General features: G+C 30.8%; 2 protein-coding genes across 2 annotated transcripts; both read right to left on the reverse strand.

Moving 5' to 3' along the window:
• Positions 1-11905: 11905 nt before the first annotated feature.
• TRIADDRAFT_54875 (uncharacterized protein) lies at positions 11906-14711 on the reverse strand (the record flags this gene model as incomplete). Its single annotated transcript, XM_002111140.1, has 3 exons — positions 11906-11997; positions 12102-12182; positions 12488-14711. The coding sequence occupies 3 exons, from the start codon at positions 14709-14711 to the stop codon at positions 11906-11908; spliced, it is 2397 nt and encodes a 798-aa protein (XP_002111176.1).
• Positions 14712-18214: 3503 nt separating this feature from the next.
• Positions 18215-18874, reverse strand: TRIADDRAFT_54876 (uncharacterized protein; the record flags this gene model as incomplete). The annotated part of the gene is made up of 2 exons (XM_002111141.1): positions 18215-18362; positions 18627-18874. The coding sequence occupies 2 exons, from the start codon at positions 18872-18874 to the stop codon at positions 18215-18217; spliced, it is 396 nt and encodes a 131-aa protein (XP_002111177.1).
• Positions 18875-20416: the final 1542 nt, after the last annotated feature.

Raw genomic sequence — 20416 nt, forward strand, 5'->3', positions numbered from 1 at the left:
ACAATTAGTTACACAATGATTTTCTTTTAAGCACAATCATATCTTACCAATTAACTTACAAGTTCACATCTAAATTTACCATCACGCTATCAATTCATAATTCGCGCTTCTAATTAAAGCGTCACAATACAAATCTAACAGTACTAACATAATTAGCGCTATCTATTATTATCTCAGAATCTTAATATATGCATCTCAACACAATTACTACAATACATTCCGTAAACATCTTTCACAATTAGAAACTTATGCAGTCTTACAACCTAGCGTACGATTTATCAATTCTCGCATTATTCCATAATTTTAATCTTAAGCTTATTTGGGGCTTCACTTTAGTATCGTACCAGTTAGCAATATCGGATTAAGTAATATAATTTATTAAAGTTCAAAAATCATTTTTCCCTAATATTTGTCACGTATTTAAACCCATCACATTCTGCTATGCAGTATAACGCTTTACGACTACTCTGCTTGAATTTAAAAGTTTTGACTTGCCTATAGGAAATTTGACATTAAACAGTAATAAACAATTGGCACTATTACTACGATAATAAGAAATGATACGTATGAAGTAATAATAATATCACTTTAAGCTTGATCTACTCCAATGGTGATTTGGGTTCTAATTTAAGATTGGTAGTTTATGTTATTGTTTTTTATAATTTATACGAGTGTGTTACATGCCGTAAAAAGATACAATTTATAGCTAAACTACGATTATTATTTATTTATTTCGTGATTTCAGGAATCTAGGGTAGAATTAATTGTATCCTATTTGATTAGTTGCTAGTTTAATAATTGATATAGCGTGATAATTTGATGGTCTGAAATTATCAACTATTCTGCATAGCATATAAAAGGTGACGTGGTTGAGTAGTTGAATAGTTGAAGTTAGAGAAGTAAAGAAGATAGAGATTTCGATATTCCTGAAAATCGTGAGCAATTTCATTTCTTAGATAGTTTACTTAGTCAAGGCACTACCGCCCTTTTGTAAATCTTTTGAGGGGTTTTGAAAAAATTATTAAAAATTATAATGAGCAGGCATTTTCCCGTAAACTGAGTTTGAATTGAAATTCAAAATTGTCAGTATCAATAATTTTACGGCCATTATTACTTCTATTCAATAAAGTAATTGTACATGAAGACTAGTATGACGAGACGAGTATTTTTATGTAAGGAGCATGTTATTCATTCTTTGCAGTTTAATGCTAGCCAAAATTGTATAGCCGCTAACGTTAAATATTGATGATAATTAAGTAAACAGACCTTTTTAATAATGATAACATCGCTCTGTCAAGTAGCTTAAAAAAATTAAATTAGCTTGTACAGAAGTTTTGGAGTACAATAACAATCATGATATGAGCTTGTTAAATGACTTAAAATTGCCACCAAAGATAAATTACGTAATTATGCATCATATAGTGTAAAACTGAATGTTTCAATCTGGCTTCTAATTTAAGAATAGTAGTCTATTTTAATGTTTTTTTTATTTATATACTTTATACCTTAAAAAGGTAAATTTATAAATAAACAACGATCATTATTCATTTAGTGATTTCGAGAATCTAGGGTAGTATTTATCTTAAGCTATGTGATTCATTGCTAGTTTAATTTAGAATGATGATATGATAGTCTGATACCACCAACAACTCTGCTTAGCATATAAAAGGTGGTGTAGTTGAGCAGTTGAGTAGTTCAAGTTAATGAAGTAAAGATAAAGATCTAGATATTCCTAAAAATAACAACAATAGGTAAACGATCCTTATAAATAGTGACAAGATTACTCCTTCAATAAGCCTAAAGAAAATTAGAACAAAAGTAGCGTAATAAAATTTGCAGTATACTCGTATATCCGGATAGTACCATATCGTCTTCTTAATTAACTTCTTGAGCCACTATTTGTAAAGTAATTTTGAAGAAGGCCGCTAGAGCTTAAGTACTTCACCTGTACTAACTTTATTTTTAGCATTTGTAAAATTTATAATTGCGAAACAAAGAGACTAATGTTTCATAACGTAATTCGGAAAATTGTAACTACCAACCTATAGTGACAATAGTAAGGCCACATAATCAGTAATATGGTACATAACACAGTATCAAAAAATGCAGTTCTTTGATGCCTTTATAAAAGTACAGAAAATAAGAAAATTCAAATAAAACATACATCAGAGTTGTGATTTTACGAAATGAATAAATTGTTGGCAAGAACATAATACAAATTAGTTACTGGTATACATTAGAAAATTGATTATGGCATCGAATCAACTGTGATATAAGATACCCTAAATGCGCATAGTTACCTTTATTTTGTGATGCTACTGTTGCTTTGAAATAACGAAAATTCACTGGTTAATTATTATAATACCATGTTACTATGGCAAAGTAATAAGACACAACAAATAGTCTGTACTTTTTAAGTTAAAAATTCAGTTGCTAAGATTTAAAATAGTAAGTGAGCTTCATGTGAACTCAGTAAATTCCACGAAATATAATTAACTTGAGTCGTTAGTGTACTCTGATTAGCATAGATTCTTACAATATCTCTCTTCTTAACTAAATCAATAGCCAAATTACATCGAGGAGATAGATTGTGAAGAAAATCAAGTAAAAATGAAAACAAGTGAAAGCTAGCTTATGATTGAAATCGTAGAAACGGAAAACCAAGGAGAAACACTTCACTCGGATAGATTGGTATGTCTAATTCGAATACAGGGACACCTACAAATTAAATTTTTCTTGGTGAGATAAATAAGCGGATTGTGTAAAGGGGCAAGAAACACAAGCACGTGTAATAAAGTCTCTAAAATCATATTGCGTTCGCGATCATCAATTGTTAGGATTGATGCATTAAACTTAAAGTAGAGAGTGTTAGCAAATTTAATTGCCACTGGTAAAGCTGTTGTGAAAAATAAGGCTGAAACACAGATTAACATCTTAATAGCTCGTTCTTTATCGCTTCGTCTTGAACTAACGTGGACAAAACGTTGTTTCATTATTATACCAATTTGGCGTAACTTTCTTATCGCTTTGAAGTGGCAATAGCTAATAACAGCACCCGGCAGTAATAAAATAATTAAAAAGTAGTAGCAAATAGCCAGTAATTCTATATGATATCGATTATTTACTTTCCAAGAATGTATACAATTAATTTTAAAATTTGGATCTACTGTCACATCCATTATAGTAACTGTTGGAAAACAGGCTAATAATATCCATATGCTAGCCAATTGAATAAATACTCTCCTACGTTTCAAAGTAGATCTAATTGGATAAACAATTAGTCTGTATCTATCTCTTGAGATCAAAGCTAACGTTAAAACATGTAATGAAGAGAATAAATACAGTGAGAATATTGCTACTCTACATGTTGGAGTCATAATTGCTTTAGGCCAGTTTAATGAATAAATCGCATATACGATGATACAGTACGTAGAATATGCTAAGCAAATGAATAAATCGCAAACTGTGAGGTGTAAGAAGAGGATATCTGAAAAAGATTTTATCTTATCAATTTTGACCATTATAACCAGAATTATAAGATTTAAGATAAATCCTATCACGAAAATAAGTAAGATTGTTAGCCCAATATACCAATAACGATCAACAATAGACATATTTCCTGACGTTGTTGCGTTCGATATTAACGAATGATTATTAGTAAGGCTTTGTAATACTTCCATAATCGAGTGTAGTAGATATATAACTTATCCACAAGATAAAAGTCTTCAATAAGTGTTTTATTAGATGAAATTAACAGTGAAGTACAGAATACAGTTTGGCAAATTTGCCTGTTGGGTCGTTGTTGTGAAAATAAATTTCGTCACTTAAAGATATCAGATATACATGTGTTTGATCGTTGCTGAAATAGGCCGCTATGATATCTGGCAATCTATTAATGTGTAACACAACAGTGCAATAGCAATTATTTCAGTCTTCAATCATCTTTTTATCAAGTAAGAATATCTCCGACAATCAATTTGTTAGCGCTACTAAACTACACAGACATAACAATTACTAGCATTAGTTCTATCACGTAATAATAAAATTCTGTAATATTACGTCTGCCGCTATTCATATTATTTTCCGTCATGTAGGAAATCTTTATAATTGCTTGATAAAAACATTGACAAGGTCAAATAACAAATTGTAATTGCAATTATCGATTCTTTACGGTATAGAGGTACTTACTGAGGGCAACAGTGTCAATCTATACCAGTATACAAATATTTTTTTAATTTCATTCTTGATAAGACATGGCCTATCATTATCTTAATCTCAAATAAAAATATTTCTGTTACACAAAATTCTGCCTAATGAATTAATTATTAATAGCATATACATCTATATTCAATTTATCACAGATGTGTACTTAGGTAGTGACATTATTCCTTGAGACTTGGATATCGATGGATAGCAACAGACGCCTACACTTAGTTATAGAACAAGTAAATAACTTACAGTAACTAATAATTCATTTATTGTTTTATTCCACTGCATCACAAAATAATTAAGAATGGTAAAGCAGCTGAATTTAATAAAAGCTGATGCTTTTCTTTCGATGTCATCTAATTTTACCGTTGTAATTTAAATCACTAAATCATCCAAATATAATTAATCCAAAGCCTACTGAGATACCGTAGTATCTACTGTACTAGTCCATGGCTGTAAATCACTCGTTTTCGTAATAAATTTGTATCAAGATATTTAAAATTTTCATCTACGTTAAAAGACGTGAAAACATTGTCATGAAGGCTAATTTTAGAATTCTCTTTCAATATTTTATTTCCAACAAGTATTGCAGCCTTGAATTAAAAACAACTAATTTAGATTGATTACTGTAGAATTTACTTAGTATGTTAGTAGATTGTTAACCTGACTACTTTATTTGTGTTAGAATTTAATATCGAGTAATATAACATTGTTAAGAATTATACATTATAACTTTCTATTGATTTCGCTGCAGATTTTCCAAAATATTACATCGTATAAAATTGAAAAACTAAAACAAATCTGGATATGAATGCTTTTGATTAATTTGAATCAGCGCCGCCGCAATCAAGAAGAAATAGAATAATGAATTCGTGCAGAATTGAAATTGTAAGCAACTGATATATTTTCATCAATAGAAAAAGTATCTTTGAATCTCATAAGGCACACCGAGGTAGAGGAAAAAAGTTTGATACCTTGTAATAAGCGTAAGTAATTTGCTACTTAGATACTCGCTCGTTATACTTCGCGTACTATATTGAACTAACTTTACTTATACCATATACTTTATATTATTGCTAACTCACTGCATAGTAAAGTCTATTCTTTAATTTTCTATATTATAAACGTAGGAATCGTAATCAGCTCACTATATCAATTTCAAGTGCTAGCTTAGTTCTCTTCAAATTCATGCTTGAAACTTTCGAGATGGAAGTAAATGCATCTTATCTTAGGATGGTGGCCATCTGTTAGTATCAGCTTGTAATACCATTTCCATACCTCTGGAAAAAGCTAAGCTTTAATTATGTCTATATTAACTGTGGGTAAATAATTTGTTTTTTCTCTAATCAAAAACATTTTCGATATATGTTAAAGAGAAATGCAGTAATAGTACTTAACAGCACTCTATGGCCATTCCAACTGTTTTAATTCGAAAAAAATTCACTAGAACCTCGTAATATTTTTATGAATTATACGCTGGTAATACAATTTAAGTTAATATCAAGATAATCTATATAGGGATATCCTTGATAGCTGTACTCATTCGACTAACAATATGGCTAGGTACCTTATTTGTTTCATTAAAATTCTATTCAATCCTACTTACATCGTTTCAGATACCGTAATAATATATGGTAATTATAGCTGACTATTAAATCACTTATTTTAAGTAACGATGTTATGGCTCATGTTCTGTCAACAAAGCGATAGATTGTAAGATAGAATAAAGCTGAACCCGTGTTCAAATAATAGAGTATAAAAAATTACTATAATAATCATTATTACATAAAAGAAATAAAAAGCAAATAAAGAAGACCTTCGGATCATAAATTTTTATATATTTTTGTCGTGTTCAGCTCACGACAAGGAAATCTGGGTCTTTGAGTCTGTAAATACTAAGACCACAACAGCCAAATGTGCCCCCAACAGGCTAAGAGTAGATTAGACTTAGGCTTTTAAATCAGTTTATGAAACCAAGGTAGTCTTGACATCCAAGACTACTCTAACTGCACACGTATACTACACGTCAATAGTCAACTAACTAGCTAATATCGTAATATTGAATATGACTTATGTAGTTCTTTTAAGTGATTTTGACTTAATTGTTTGTGAAAGATTGTAATGCATCGCTTTTTTCCTGGAAACTGAATTTGAATAGGAATTCAAAGATGTCAGCTTAAGTAATCTTAAGTCAATTGTATTATTATTTCCATTCAATAAAGTAATTGCACATGAGGGGAAGTTTGACGACATGTCTACTTACATATTACGCGTATATTATTTATTCTTTACATTGTAATGATTGTCAAAATTATACAACTGGATAAGGTTAAACGGAGTTAAAATAAGTAAATGGTTCTCTTGAAGAATGACAAGATGGTTCAGCCAATAAGCTGAAAGAAAATTAAATAAACTTAAATACAATTACCTAATAAAATTTACAATATATTTATACAGTATGCCCGAGTATTGCCATATCTTATTCTTAAGCCATCATTTGTAAAAATATTTTTGAAGAAGATCCTCTAGAGATTAACTTCAGCTCTAATTACAACTTTATTATTGGCATTAGTAACATTTACAATTGCAAAAGCAATGATATTAACATTCCATAACGCAATACGGAAATTCTAACTGCTACTCTATAGCAATTATAATACGACTTCATAATCAGTAATATATTGATAAAACACAATGTGATGGAGGGTTCGATATCTCAGAGGATTGAGATTTAGTCGCCATTTACAATTATTACAACAAAGGGTTTATAAAAGTTATGCTTTATTGTAGGTTAGCAATGTGAAGTACAGTGAGGTAGTTACGGTAGATCAGAGTGAAAGCTGTTGTGAGTAACGAGTAGAAGTATTAGACTGTGAGAGACTAACTAGAAGACTAACTGAGAGGCTAATGAACTCTGAGGTAGAAATCGCCGGTATTTATAGTTTTAAAGATAGAGCACATGCAGAGAATAGGATTGTGGAATTAGATACAACATATACCATAACAGGTTTACAAAATAGTAGATGATTGTAGAAAACAGCGAGTACCGTAATAATAACTAAATACAGTAGGCTATATATGAATGTAGAGTAAGCGGACTGTACATCTGTCTAAATATAAGAGCAATACAACATGTCTATATTTAAGAGTAGAATATAGTTACAGTATATTCTAAATACACTACACACAATATTAAAAGAGCTCAGTTATTAGAAACCTTTCTAAAGGTAAAAGAATAAGACTATTCCGAAAAAATTTATATTAGAGCTATAGCTTTACTGTATAAATAAATTGTTAGCACGAGTTGATACTAACTGGTTAACGGTATACATTAGAGAATTAACTAATGTATTCAATTGACCATGATAGATCATACTCTAAATATGCATAGTTACCTTAACTCTACGATACTAGTGTTACGCTAAAAAGACGAAAATTCACTAATTAAGTATATATTTATTACAATACCATAACATCAAGGTACAGTAATAAAAAATGACGAATAATTTGTATTCAAGCTTAATAGTCGTTTGTTAAGGTTCGAAGTAGCAAGTGAGCTTCAGATAACCTGGGCAAATTTCACAAAGTAATCCATGTGATTCACTAGTGCGCTCTGCTTACTACAGATTTCCACTGTATCTATCTTATTGATTAAGTCAATAGTCAGATTACACAGTAAAGTGTAAAGAAAATCAGGTAAAGATGAGGATAAATCCAAGCTATTCCAAGACTGAAATCATAGAAGAGGAAAATCAAATAGAAAAAATTCACTTGAATTGATTTATACGCGCAAGTCTAATTCTAATATAGCAACATTTACGAATTATATTTTTCTTCGTTAGATAAATAATTGGATTATGTAAAGGAACCAAATATACAAGCAGGCTTGTAAGAATATTTATAATGGCAGATGTTCGTTATCATAACTTTTTAGGATTGTTGCATTAATTTCTGCATAAATACTGTTCACGAAGACAATTACTGTCGGTAGACCTGTCGTAAAAAAATAAAATTGAAATACATATTAACATCTTGATAGCTCGTTGTTTATCTTCCCCTCCTGAACGAACGTGACCAAAACGTTCCCTCACTCTTATGCTAACTTGATATAGCTTTCTAATAGCTCTCAAGTGGCAATAAATAATAATACTTCCTAACTGTAAACAATTCACAAAAATGACATAATATTAAGTTGTCCTACATAAGGTCGACTATTTACTTCCCCAAAATAGATACAAAGTGGATCTGCTATTACATCTGATAGAAAAATTGTTAATAACACCATGTGTAATGCCCGAGTAATAGACGTTTACTATTACTATAGGTTCGCGACCTTTAACTCTTAATCTGAGTTATTTAATTTGAGTAAATCCTTATGATATGCAATAAGCCGCCACAACCGAGAGAGTAGTTTAAAAACTACGTTTATTATTCCGTCTGTCCATGAGACTGAATTCAATTTTCTTCTCTCATATAATCGGTCGAAAACGGCTAAGATAAACCGGATAAACGGACTTAGATTATTTTTACAAGCAATCATTTCCATGCAAAATCATATTGCAAAAGCTTACATCCTATAGTAAACGTATCAATCTAATACTGTTAAAAAATAGAAATCGACCCTGGCTAAGATGAAACGGATAACTTTAAACTCGTGGCTAATAGTTTATCAATATTTTATCAATATCTATATTAGGACGATACGTTACAGACATATATATAGCTATCATCGAAATAGCATAGATTAACATCATTGAAATCACTACACCATGATAACATCCATATGCTAACCAATCGGATAACTACTGTCCTACTTTTCAAACTAGACCTAGTTGGACGAACAATTAGTCTGTATCTATCCATCGACATCAACACTAACGTTAAAAGATGCAATGAAGTTAATGTAGAGAACAAGAAGCTTACTACTTTACATGTGCGAGCCAGAACTGCAGCAAGCTAATTTATCGAATAAGTTGCGTAGATCATGATACAGTACCCACAAGTTCCGATGCTAATAAATACATCGCAAATTAGCAACACTAGCGTTAAAAGATGCAATGAAGTTAATGTAGAGAACAAGAAGCTTACTACTTTACATGTACGAGTCAGAACTGCAGCAAGCTAATTTATCGAATAAGTTGCGTAGATCATGATACAGTACCCACAAGTTCCGATGCTAATAAATACATCGCAAATTATCATGGTCAGGAAAAGGATATCTGAAGAAAATTTTATCTTATCGATTTTGGTCATCATAACAACAATTATAAGATTCAAGATAAATCCTAACATGAATAGAAGTATAACGATTACCAACAGCATACCAATAACGATTAAATAAAGTGGTAATCCATGATGTTGCTGTCGTATTCGACATGAGCGAGTGATTATTGGTGAGGCTATGTAATATTTCCATGATCGCCTGCAGTAGTTATATAACTTATCCACAAGAAAAGTGTTCGATAATTATTTTATTAGATGACCTAAAACTGAAGTATAGGATGTAATTTTGAATTCCTACCATTTGCTTCTTTTTCGCGATAATACTGACGAGGTATTGGTATTTCATCTGTTAAATACAATCTCTACACTTACAGATATCGAATATGTTTGGTTTTGCTTAAATATGACGTTGTGATATCTTAGAATATATTGAAGTAAATACAAAACTGTTAAAAGTATAAAGGAAATTATTCCAACCCTCACACTTCTGCTCATTAGCTAAGAATATCTCCGTTAATTAATTTTTTTGGCGCTATTGAACTATACAGGCATGAAAATTGCTGACAATCCTTGATCCTATAATAATAAATTTCTTTAATATCATGTTTCCCCTATCTATACTATTTCTTTCGTGAAGAAATACTTTATAATTGTTTCATAAAAAGGCTGATAAGATCAGATGATAAATTACGATTGTTAATTCTTTACGGTATCGAGGTGCTTACTAAAGATAATAATGTCAGTCTATATTAAGGTATTTCTTACATTTATTCTTAACGTGACCTTACATATCATTATCCGAATTTCGAATAAAATAGTTTCCGTTACACAAAATTCTGTCTAATGAAGTAATTGATTAATATCATATCCGTGCATATCCAATTTATGATAGACATATGCATACTCAGTAGCATTATTCTTTAATATTTAAATATTTATGAACAGCAATAGGCCCTCACTTAGACTTTTAATAAGTAAATAGCTTAACTAACAATTTATTTATTATTTTGTTTCATAAAGAAATATGGAAGATGTACAAGTAGCTGAACATTCGTACTGTACAATAAAAAATTAATTGTTTCTTTCAATATCATAATCTAAGTAGTCTACGATTGTGAGTTACTTGCACTTGTAATAAATCTATGCTAAGAGATTGAAAATTACTTATCTAAGTTAAATATTGAGACGCTATTTTAATATTAATAAAGGCTAATTTTTAGAATTCTTCTTCGTTATTTTGTATGTTAATAAGTACTGTTGCTTCAAAATAACCTTTATTGGGGTTAGATATTAATAATATCAAGTACCGTAATTTGTTAAGAATTATACATTTTAAGATTACAATTTAATTGATATATTTAGTCAGTATAGAATTTATTTCTATAGCCGTATACGGTTTATTGTAGGAAAATATAATTTATATTTACTTTACGCTTATTATTATTGATTTAAAACGTCTTCATTCTTGATGAATTACTAGCTTAATTTACAATACTTTGGACTGATAAGTTGATAATCTGATACTGTACATATAACTGCTCTTCGAAAGGTGTCGTAAAATATATGCTATAAAACATTGAATAATGTTTATAAAGTTAGAAGTTGCATTAATCATATTTAGTATTTGCGTTAAAATTAAGATACCAGAAGACAAAAATCGAAGTAGATCAATTCAATTCCCGCCGACTTCATGCCTATCATGTTCAATCAATTCTACCCATTTTATTAGCTGCTACGCCCTTCCCATCATTGGCAATTCCAATTAAGCATCATACCTTTGAAGCTTTCATCAGTTATTATCGAAATTGTGTTGTAAGTCAATAAGAAAAATAAGATATGGACCAATTAGTACTTGTATTACTGTCACAATTTCACTTCTGCGACAAGGTAACGTACAGTAAAAGTCTATAAGTAGCTACTGACTTAAACGCCCTTTTACTTGACGTTAAACACACACAGCAAAAGACTGTAAAGGTGAAGCTTTTATTAGCAAAGATGCATCTACAACTTTTTACCACCCTCTCAACTCAAATGTTCCCGTTTATATAGGAACCGTCTAATTTGTAAACAACAACAGTATTATTATTATACCTTACTACGAGAATCATCTCGAACTAAGATGCTCCTTACATAGCTTTTCTTTCAGTAAATATTTTGAATCTCTTACTCATACTTAATCTTAATCTAAGCCCGTAGGTTGTCTAATTCAACTATCATCAACTAGAACTTGAATCATCCTACTGCTATCTATCACACAATAACAATCAATATCAAATATGTAATGAATTATTACAAACAACATCCACGTTAAGGCATTACTTATCTTACCTAGCACTACAAATATGGATATTCTCCATATTAGCTACTACTGTACTTATTAAGCTATCCTAATGACAAGACGACACCGTAACAATTACATTAAGAGTTATGAACCAAATCAAAGCAGGTAGTATTCATCGTGAAAATAAAACAATCAATCATCACTTGTCTGATTAACTGTACCCTCGTTGGCTGCTTTCATAATCAAACCATCATATTCTTCATCTGAATTTGCATCAATCTGATCTAATAGTATAATGAAGGAATAAAGAAGACAAAAAATTGATGAAAAGCAAGTTGAAAACCTAGTTTCCTCATTAAAAATAAAAAATAGGCTAGTCATTCCTTACTAATTTGATCAGGTTCTACTCCATTGGTTAAGGAAACTAATAAGCTTTGGCAAACTTCATCCGATAGTATCGCTATATCATCTATTCCATATTTTATAGTAAAAATAAAGATATAAAAACGTTTCGTGACTTAATAATTATTATCAGCATTAGACACTGTATAATACTCATACTACAATATGCAACTCACAATAGACTATCTTTATCACTAGATACAAGGCAAAGTTATTTGTAGTCTATCCAATATTATCTTATTAAATTAAAAATAAAGAAATGTTCAGTAACTCGATTATCAACATTGAACACCGCATAATACTCGCACTGTGCATGTAGTAATACATTATCTTTCATCACTTGAAAGAAAACAAAGTTACTCATCTACTAACTTAACGATTTCGATTTCCTTTCCCTTTGATTGTCTATAGTTTCGTCATCACTTGAATCGTATTGCTGAATTATGGAAAGAAGATTTGAAGCTTGTCGACTCATCGCTACTGCGTCTGTAAATTGTCGCTGCTTATTATAGACTAAAGCAATCCTATCGTATATAGTAGCCTTAAATATATCATTATTTACTTCTAATTGTTGTAAAATAGTCAAAGCACGTCGATACATTACTGTAGCATCGTCATACTGTTGAAGATCAAAGTACATCGTTCCAGCATTATAATAGACAGTAGCTACATCGTAATGATTATCTCCTAATAATTTCAATCGGATATTCAGGCAATTTTGATACATAGTTAAAGCATCTTCATAATTGAGTTGATCAGAGTAGACATTAGCAATGTTGTTATAAGATTTAGCTACATCTAAATGGCAGCTTCCTAACATGTTTAATTGAATATCGAGGACGTTTTGATATGTGATTAACGCATCATCATATCGGCCTTGACAGTAATATATATTTGCAATGTTATGAGTGGACTGTGCTACTTTTAAATCTTGGCCATCTAATAGATCTAATCGTATAAATAACGCCTTTCTATGCATCGATAGAGCTTCATCGTAGTCGGCTTGATTGGAATAAGCAAGTCCAAGATTATTATACAAAGTAGCGATATCTGCATGATGACTTCCTAATATTTCTAATTTGATGTCTATAGCTTTTTGATACATGTCGATTGCACGCATAAATTCACCTTGATGAGCATACACCAGTCCGATATTACTATACGTACATGCAGTTTCTAAATTATTCTTTCCCAATAATTGCGATTTAATCTTTAATGATTTCTCGTACATTATTAATGCATCCCGATCTTTCGATTGACCTGCATAAATATTTCCTATATTGTTATAGGAATAAGCTACCTGTAGATAATTTTCTCCTACAATATCCAATTGTATGTCTAAAGCTTTCTGATGCATGTCTAGAGCTTTATCATATTGACATTGTAACTCGTAGACAATTCCAATATCATTGTAAAGTATAGCAATATCAAGATGATGATTTCCTACCGTTGCTAATTGGATATCGAGCGACTCTTGATATGCTATAAGAGCATCTTTATATCTTCCCAAATGATACTGGACTTCTCCAATCTTATAATAAGTTTGAGCTACAATAGAATTAATGATACCTAATTTTTCGAATTGAATATGAAATGCTTTCTCATATATATGTAAGGCTCTCTCATACTTGCATTGATCAAAGTAAACATGGGCAATGTTGTAATATGTTTCTGCTACATCCAAGTGATTCCTTCCTAATATTTTTATTCTAGTGTTTAGCGCTTTTCGAAATAGTATTAATGCATTTTCGTATTTATATTGATAATGATGGACTGTTGCAATATTATGATTCAGAGTTGCAATATCCGTATCGGGACTTTGAAGCTGTTGCGATGATAAGCAATTACGAGATTTTTGTAACATCAATATGGCATCATTATAATTTCCTTCTTCGATATGAACGCTTCCAATCTTATTATATATTTTGGATATATCGAAATGATTTGGTTTTAACACTTGCAGTCTGATGTTAAGGCATTTATAGTAAACTATCTTAGCATCTGTATAGTTCGTTAATTGAAAATAGGTATCCCCAATATTGTAGTACAAATGTGCTAATTTAATGAGATAATCTCCAGACAAATTAAGTCTTATATCTAACGATTTTTGAAACATGGCTAAAGCTTCTTCATACTTGTGCTGGATAAAATAGATGGATCCTATGATTTGGTAAGATACGGCGACACAATCATTTGCTTCTCCTAATAGTTGCCTTTTTACAACTAATGATTGATGGACATCGTCTAAGCCCTCAAAGTGAAGCCCTTGAGCTGTCTTGATCTGACCTCGATGATCCAAACATCGTGCGAATCGTAGTTTATCTTGAACTTTTTCGGCTAGAACGATTGCTTCTTGGATAAATTCTCTAGCTGGCATAAATTGATTTTGCTCTCGATGAGTAGTAGCAATATTAAGATAAAGGTCGCATTGTATCTGAAATCTTTCCGTATCATCCGGGATCACATTATCAGAGAGATCTAGTGCTTGCAAGAAATGGCATAAAGCTTTCTGATAGTGCTTTTCCTGTAAATCATATTCGCCAGCACTTTGCTGAGATTGTAGTTGAAAAATTTCATTTTGTCGTTTGTTCATCATATTTATTTTTTAATTACTCACAACCTACTAGCGGTAATAAATGAATTTAGTGAAGACTTTAATCTTGTTTCTTGTACACGTAAGGAAGTTCCGATCCGACTTTCTGGACTTTAATATACAAAATTGGTGTTAATTAAGAAAGTTGTTTTTAAATCAATTCAGTTGGTTAAGTGCTAGTTAAATAGTTAGTTTATCTTACTAAAGTTACAATGTAGCACTCAATAAGTTCGATCATTAATACTATTTTAAAATTAAGTTATTTTAAATTTACTTTGGTTGTCAGAAATGAACTCGTCCTCGATTGTAGTTGCTTCAGCCCATTTAGCATTTACTATCTAACACCTAAGATAAGTACTTTATTTCTTTAATGATTTATTCATGCTGATATAAATCTTCCTAGCACTCGAATGGCTCATTAGCGTGATATTAGGATATTGGATACTATGCTAGAACAAGTAGATTGTTTCGAATATAGCTATGCAGCATACTAGCTATCACTGTTCAAGTTGTACTGAGGCTGATAGTTTCATCGAGACAAATTCTTGCTCAAAAAGATACAGATAGTCGCTGAGAGATAGTAATTCTGCATAACTGAGCAGCAGTGTTTTGCAATTGTATACGAAATCCGACTGCAATCCGATGTAATCTTACGGAAAATTTCGGATTAAGCCATGTAGGTGCATTCAGATCCTTTGCTGTTTTCGTATTAGATCGGAATTGGATTGACGAATGCCGTGACTTAGGATCGGAGTCGAATTCACAGATATGGACCAATTTCGAATTTCGGATTTCGGATTGATTTTGAGACGTGTTGCAATAAATTGCAAAACACTGCTGAGCAGCCGATTTGATTCTAAAATACAGAATGGCTAATAGGAAATATCGTGTATCGATGTGTATGGTTAACCAACGTAACTCAAATGATTCCATTTAGACGAACCTTGCCTAGATCATTTCAGATCTGTTACAATCCTACGTATGCTTTCTACTATAACACAATGATTTAAAAATCCAGTATTGACATAATCTAAAAATTATTTTAAAACTTTTCTAATCAAAGTACCAATAACAGCTGTATAGTATCTATTCCAACTAAATCAATCTAACCTATCTAAAGGTAGCTCAACTCATTTTGCTAGCAAAATAATTGCAGTTTTCTTAACATGCATTTGTATAACTCTACGCCAATAGTAATATGGCAGTTAGCGATTATTTTGAGGTAATTGCAATTGATTTAAGAAGATAGTAGAGTTGATAAGTACAGCTAAATATGATGTATAATGAAATGATTATATTCGATAATTCGTGAATGATGTAAAAAGAAAAATATCGAATAGAAATCAATACCAGCTAGACCATTGTAACTTAAATATTACCCGTAGTTATAAGTTGTCTACAGTACCTTTCGATGATATTCGATGTGATCTGTTAACAGAATATAAGCACTGATCAAGCAAAGCCTTTCTACGATCATTGATTGATTGAAGAAGAAACGAGGAAACAGAAATAAGTTGCTTAATTCTCTTTAAAGTTATGTCGAAACGCCAGTAACGAAAGCACTGGATCTAATGAAACTATAGAAGCCTATAAATACATTCGCTTAAACACAAGAAATGCAAATTTTACTTTTATGTATGTGTAAGACTTTGTCTGTAATAGAATTTGATAGACTGTCTGGTGAGGATATTTTGATTACTTTGAGAAATATGGTGTAATTTTATTAAATAATTTACATAAATGAATCATAGCTATAACCTAACCAATCAAAAGGTGCAAAATAAGTATGCCTAACTTAAACATGCAATCTACTGATAAACAGGTAGAAAAATTCTGAGCTGAATATAAATCAGTTTTTTAGTTTATTTGTACGTAGAAAATAAACTCTTGGACTACTTATTATCCAGAACCGCTTCGTTACTATCATCTTCTCACTACAACATAAACAAACAAAATTTGCCAGCGGTATTAGCCAGCAAAAGCAAATTCTTAAAGGACTTTAGAATATGACTATAAATAAAATTAAATAATTTAAATTTTGTATGCTAAATCATTCAAGATGGATGAAATAGGTAATTTTGAAGATCTAATTGTGATCAGATTGCTAGTGATTTTAAATGCCTAATACACGTATGTATGGAAGAAGCAGCAAATGAAACCACAATTTAAAGAATATGATGAAGTAGTAATAAACTACTTTTCGGCTAGGGCAACATAAACGTGACCATTATCATATCTCTCTAGGGAAGCATTAGTAATAATAACATATATATCATTAGAATTCTTATCTGTATATGCAAGAATACCCAGTATACTATTACTTGTTGACGTGGCTGAAATCTTAAATATTTGCTATTCGTTACGCCGTTTGCATTAAAATCCAGTTGGTGATAACTCTTAATATTTCATTATAAAGCAGGAAAATTTTCAAATCTGAAGCAAACTAGAAACTTCTAAATATTGAACAACCATTACATTTCCGATCATATTTGTTATAAACTAGAAAATATAAATAAAATTCAAGTGTAGAGTAAAATTTTAAGCTTTAAATGCGGAAGTTTCAGAATACTTTCATAAAAATATAGAAATTTTACGTAAATGACAGTCAACAACAAATTAAAGACATTTTAAATCAGAAGAATCTTCGTTTTTCAAAATTTCTATAACAACACAGACGTTAAGAGCTTCTTGAATACTCATAGTAAATAAGCGATCGCTAAATTCGGAACAAGCACTACTTTTCCAAATATCCTCAAAATATAGCCGAATTCATAAAATGCACTTCTTGTAAAATAAAAATTAGGCACTCTTTTTATTTAAAAACATTTATACTTCCATTTACGGAAAATAAAGGTCAGAAAGTCTTAACATAGACTCCCAAAAATCCAGTACTACTTGAAATTAGTAGTACTGTAACGAATATTATTCATTTTTTCCTTCCTGGAAATTTAAACCATATATAATACAGATACCGCTAGCTTTCGATATCAAAATTACTGCAATATCATCTTTTCGTTAATATTAAATATAATAGAATGATTTTTCGTAGTATATTTCTTCCCAGCTATTGGATATAAATTTGAGCTAAAACTTACAAATTTCACTTAAAATCTTGTATGAAGAGTAAGATTTTTCTAATTAGCTAAACTGAGAATTTCAATGTTATTACATTTATATATATTTCAGTTTTTCTGCTCCGTCATCAAAATGCTGCTTAATTAACATTATCAACTGATAAATTCACGAGCTTTAAAAACAAACGATACACTTACTTTCTGTCCTATAAAAGTTGTTAAAAATATTCGAATATAATCGTTAGTACATAAGTATAAATAATAATTACTCGAATTAATGAGCTATTGAATGCAATAAAGATTTAATATTTTAGATACATCATTAACTACAGCGACTTCGAGCTATTGTCTCGCATATCTGAAACCTTTTAGTCAATGATGAAGAGCATCATAAAAATACTGATCGTGGTTATCCCAAATAGCGGTAGATAGCTAATCCAATCTTTCAGCTTCCTCAATGTTATTTTTATCGCGGTATATCTTCGCCATATTATCATAAATAGTGGCGAGATCTGGATGATTGTCTCCAAATGCTAGAATGTAAATATCTACTGCTTTATGGAACATTACAAGAGCTTCGCTATGATTAGAAATATTCTACTGAGAATAAATTAATCCAATATTGAAATAGGAAGTAGCAAGATCGGTATGATTGCTACCCAAGACTTGTAATTTGATATCTAAAGCCTTTTGATAAAATTCTTAAGCATCAGCAATTTTTCCTTGTAGCCTATACACATTTCCAATATTGTTGTAGGATGTTGCAAGTGTAATGTTATTGTCAGCTAATTTATCCATTTGAATGGCTAGCCATGATTGATATATAGATAAAGCTTCTCCATACTTGGCTTGACGAACATAAGCATTTGCTATATTGTGACAGGTGGCAGAGACCTCAAGATCATGTTCTTGATCATCTATAAGTTTAGCCGCTTCTTCCGCTCGATTGCAATACTCTTGAGCCTTGCTAAATTCACGCTGTCCTACAAGACTAGCCGCAATATGCAAGCACAAATCACTTTTGAGATAATTATGCTTTTCGTCACGATTTTTAAAGGTTTTTAAAACATCTAAAGCCTTCATATAGTGCATTTCAGCTACGCAATAATATCCAGATTGATAATTTTATCAAAGCAGTTTTGGATAAAGATTTTATTCTGCTCATTCTACTCCAATATATTCCCATCTTTGTTACTGATGTTGTTATAGAAGTCAAATATGATGTCAGAATTTCTTATGCTGCTACTTGATAGAAAAAATTGACCTCTTCTATCAATGATAGCGGCTTACTATCAATATGTTCTAAAAGCTGGTAAGGTTCTGAGCCAATCTTACGAGAATAGACGCAAAGACGTTAAGATTTTAGCCCTTGTTAAGCTAATGATGTCAATATTTCACGCGGTCGGATATCTTGTTTTATTACATGGAGGTGGGAAGCGTATCCTGGATTGTCCTGGCACCATTTAATTAAATCGGACGATGCGTTTATTTCTTATTGTATCTCAAACTCTATTTACATTGTTTATTTGAGGATTTTATGTCAGTCGTCGTATATATTCATGGTCTACGGACGTCTTTAGTCAATAAAAGCTATCTAATTTACGCAAGATTATTCACCGTACTATTTTTAATCACATCACAAAATAATAACGGCATTATATTAATCGATTGATGTTTCATTCAAGCTATAGATCGCTTATTATAGTATTGTTTGTTATAAAAATTTCAGACGTGGTTTTATATATCATTAAAATAAAGCCATTTCCGATTTTCAAAGAGCATTCCAAGACAATAATGCCATTCTATCTACCATCGTATGATTTATATTTACTATTGCTACAGGGTACACGGTAGTCTTGAATGCTATCAAAATTGCTGAAATGGTTTTACTACTCAATTAAAGGAAAGCTAGATTTATTCTAATATAGAATATTTGTGATATTAATGTTCTTCTCGCTCAGATTGAATTATACTATTTTAAGATGACCTAAGATTATGCCTGCTCATAAACATAGATACTATTCGTAATAGTTCATACCTTCGGCACTCTTGTAGAAAATTTGGATCATCGCATTTAGTAATTTTTTGGAACTAATGGTCTCCACGATCATTTTTAACTATCCTAGATAAAAATTTGGAGAAAATATTATCGTATCTTTTCTGAATACTTTTTATACATAAAGTAAAGATTGTGACTGCACTTATACTCTTTGAAAATATTCGCGGTCACTATCTACCATCACATGCCAGTTACTCTAGACTCAATTCGGAGGAAATATTATCGTATCTTTCAGTATATTTTAAATACAATTGCAGTGATCATACCAGGACTTATACACTCCTATAGCTTAGAAATTCCCATTGCCACAATTCAGGATCATTTCTTTACTATTATAGACTAAATTTGAGAAGAATTATTACCATATCTTTTAGGATATTTTATATCTAAACTAAAGATCTTTACTGGACTTATGCACTGTGGTAGCTTAGAAACTCTCGTGTTCACTATTTACGATCACTTTTCAGCTATTCTAGATTAAATTCGGAGAAATTATTATCATACCCTTATCATTTTTTATATATAAAGTAGAGATTACCACTGAAGATATAAACTACGGTAGCTAAGCAATTCTA

The sequence above is a fragment of the Trichoplax adhaerens genome, genomic scaffold (assembly GCF_000150275.1).
Source record: "Trichoplax adhaerens TRIADscaffold_3 genomic scaffold, whole genome shotgun sequence".
NCBI classification, from domain to species: Eukaryota; Metazoa; Placozoa; class Uniplacotomia; order Trichoplacea; family Trichoplacidae; genus Trichoplax; species Trichoplax adhaerens.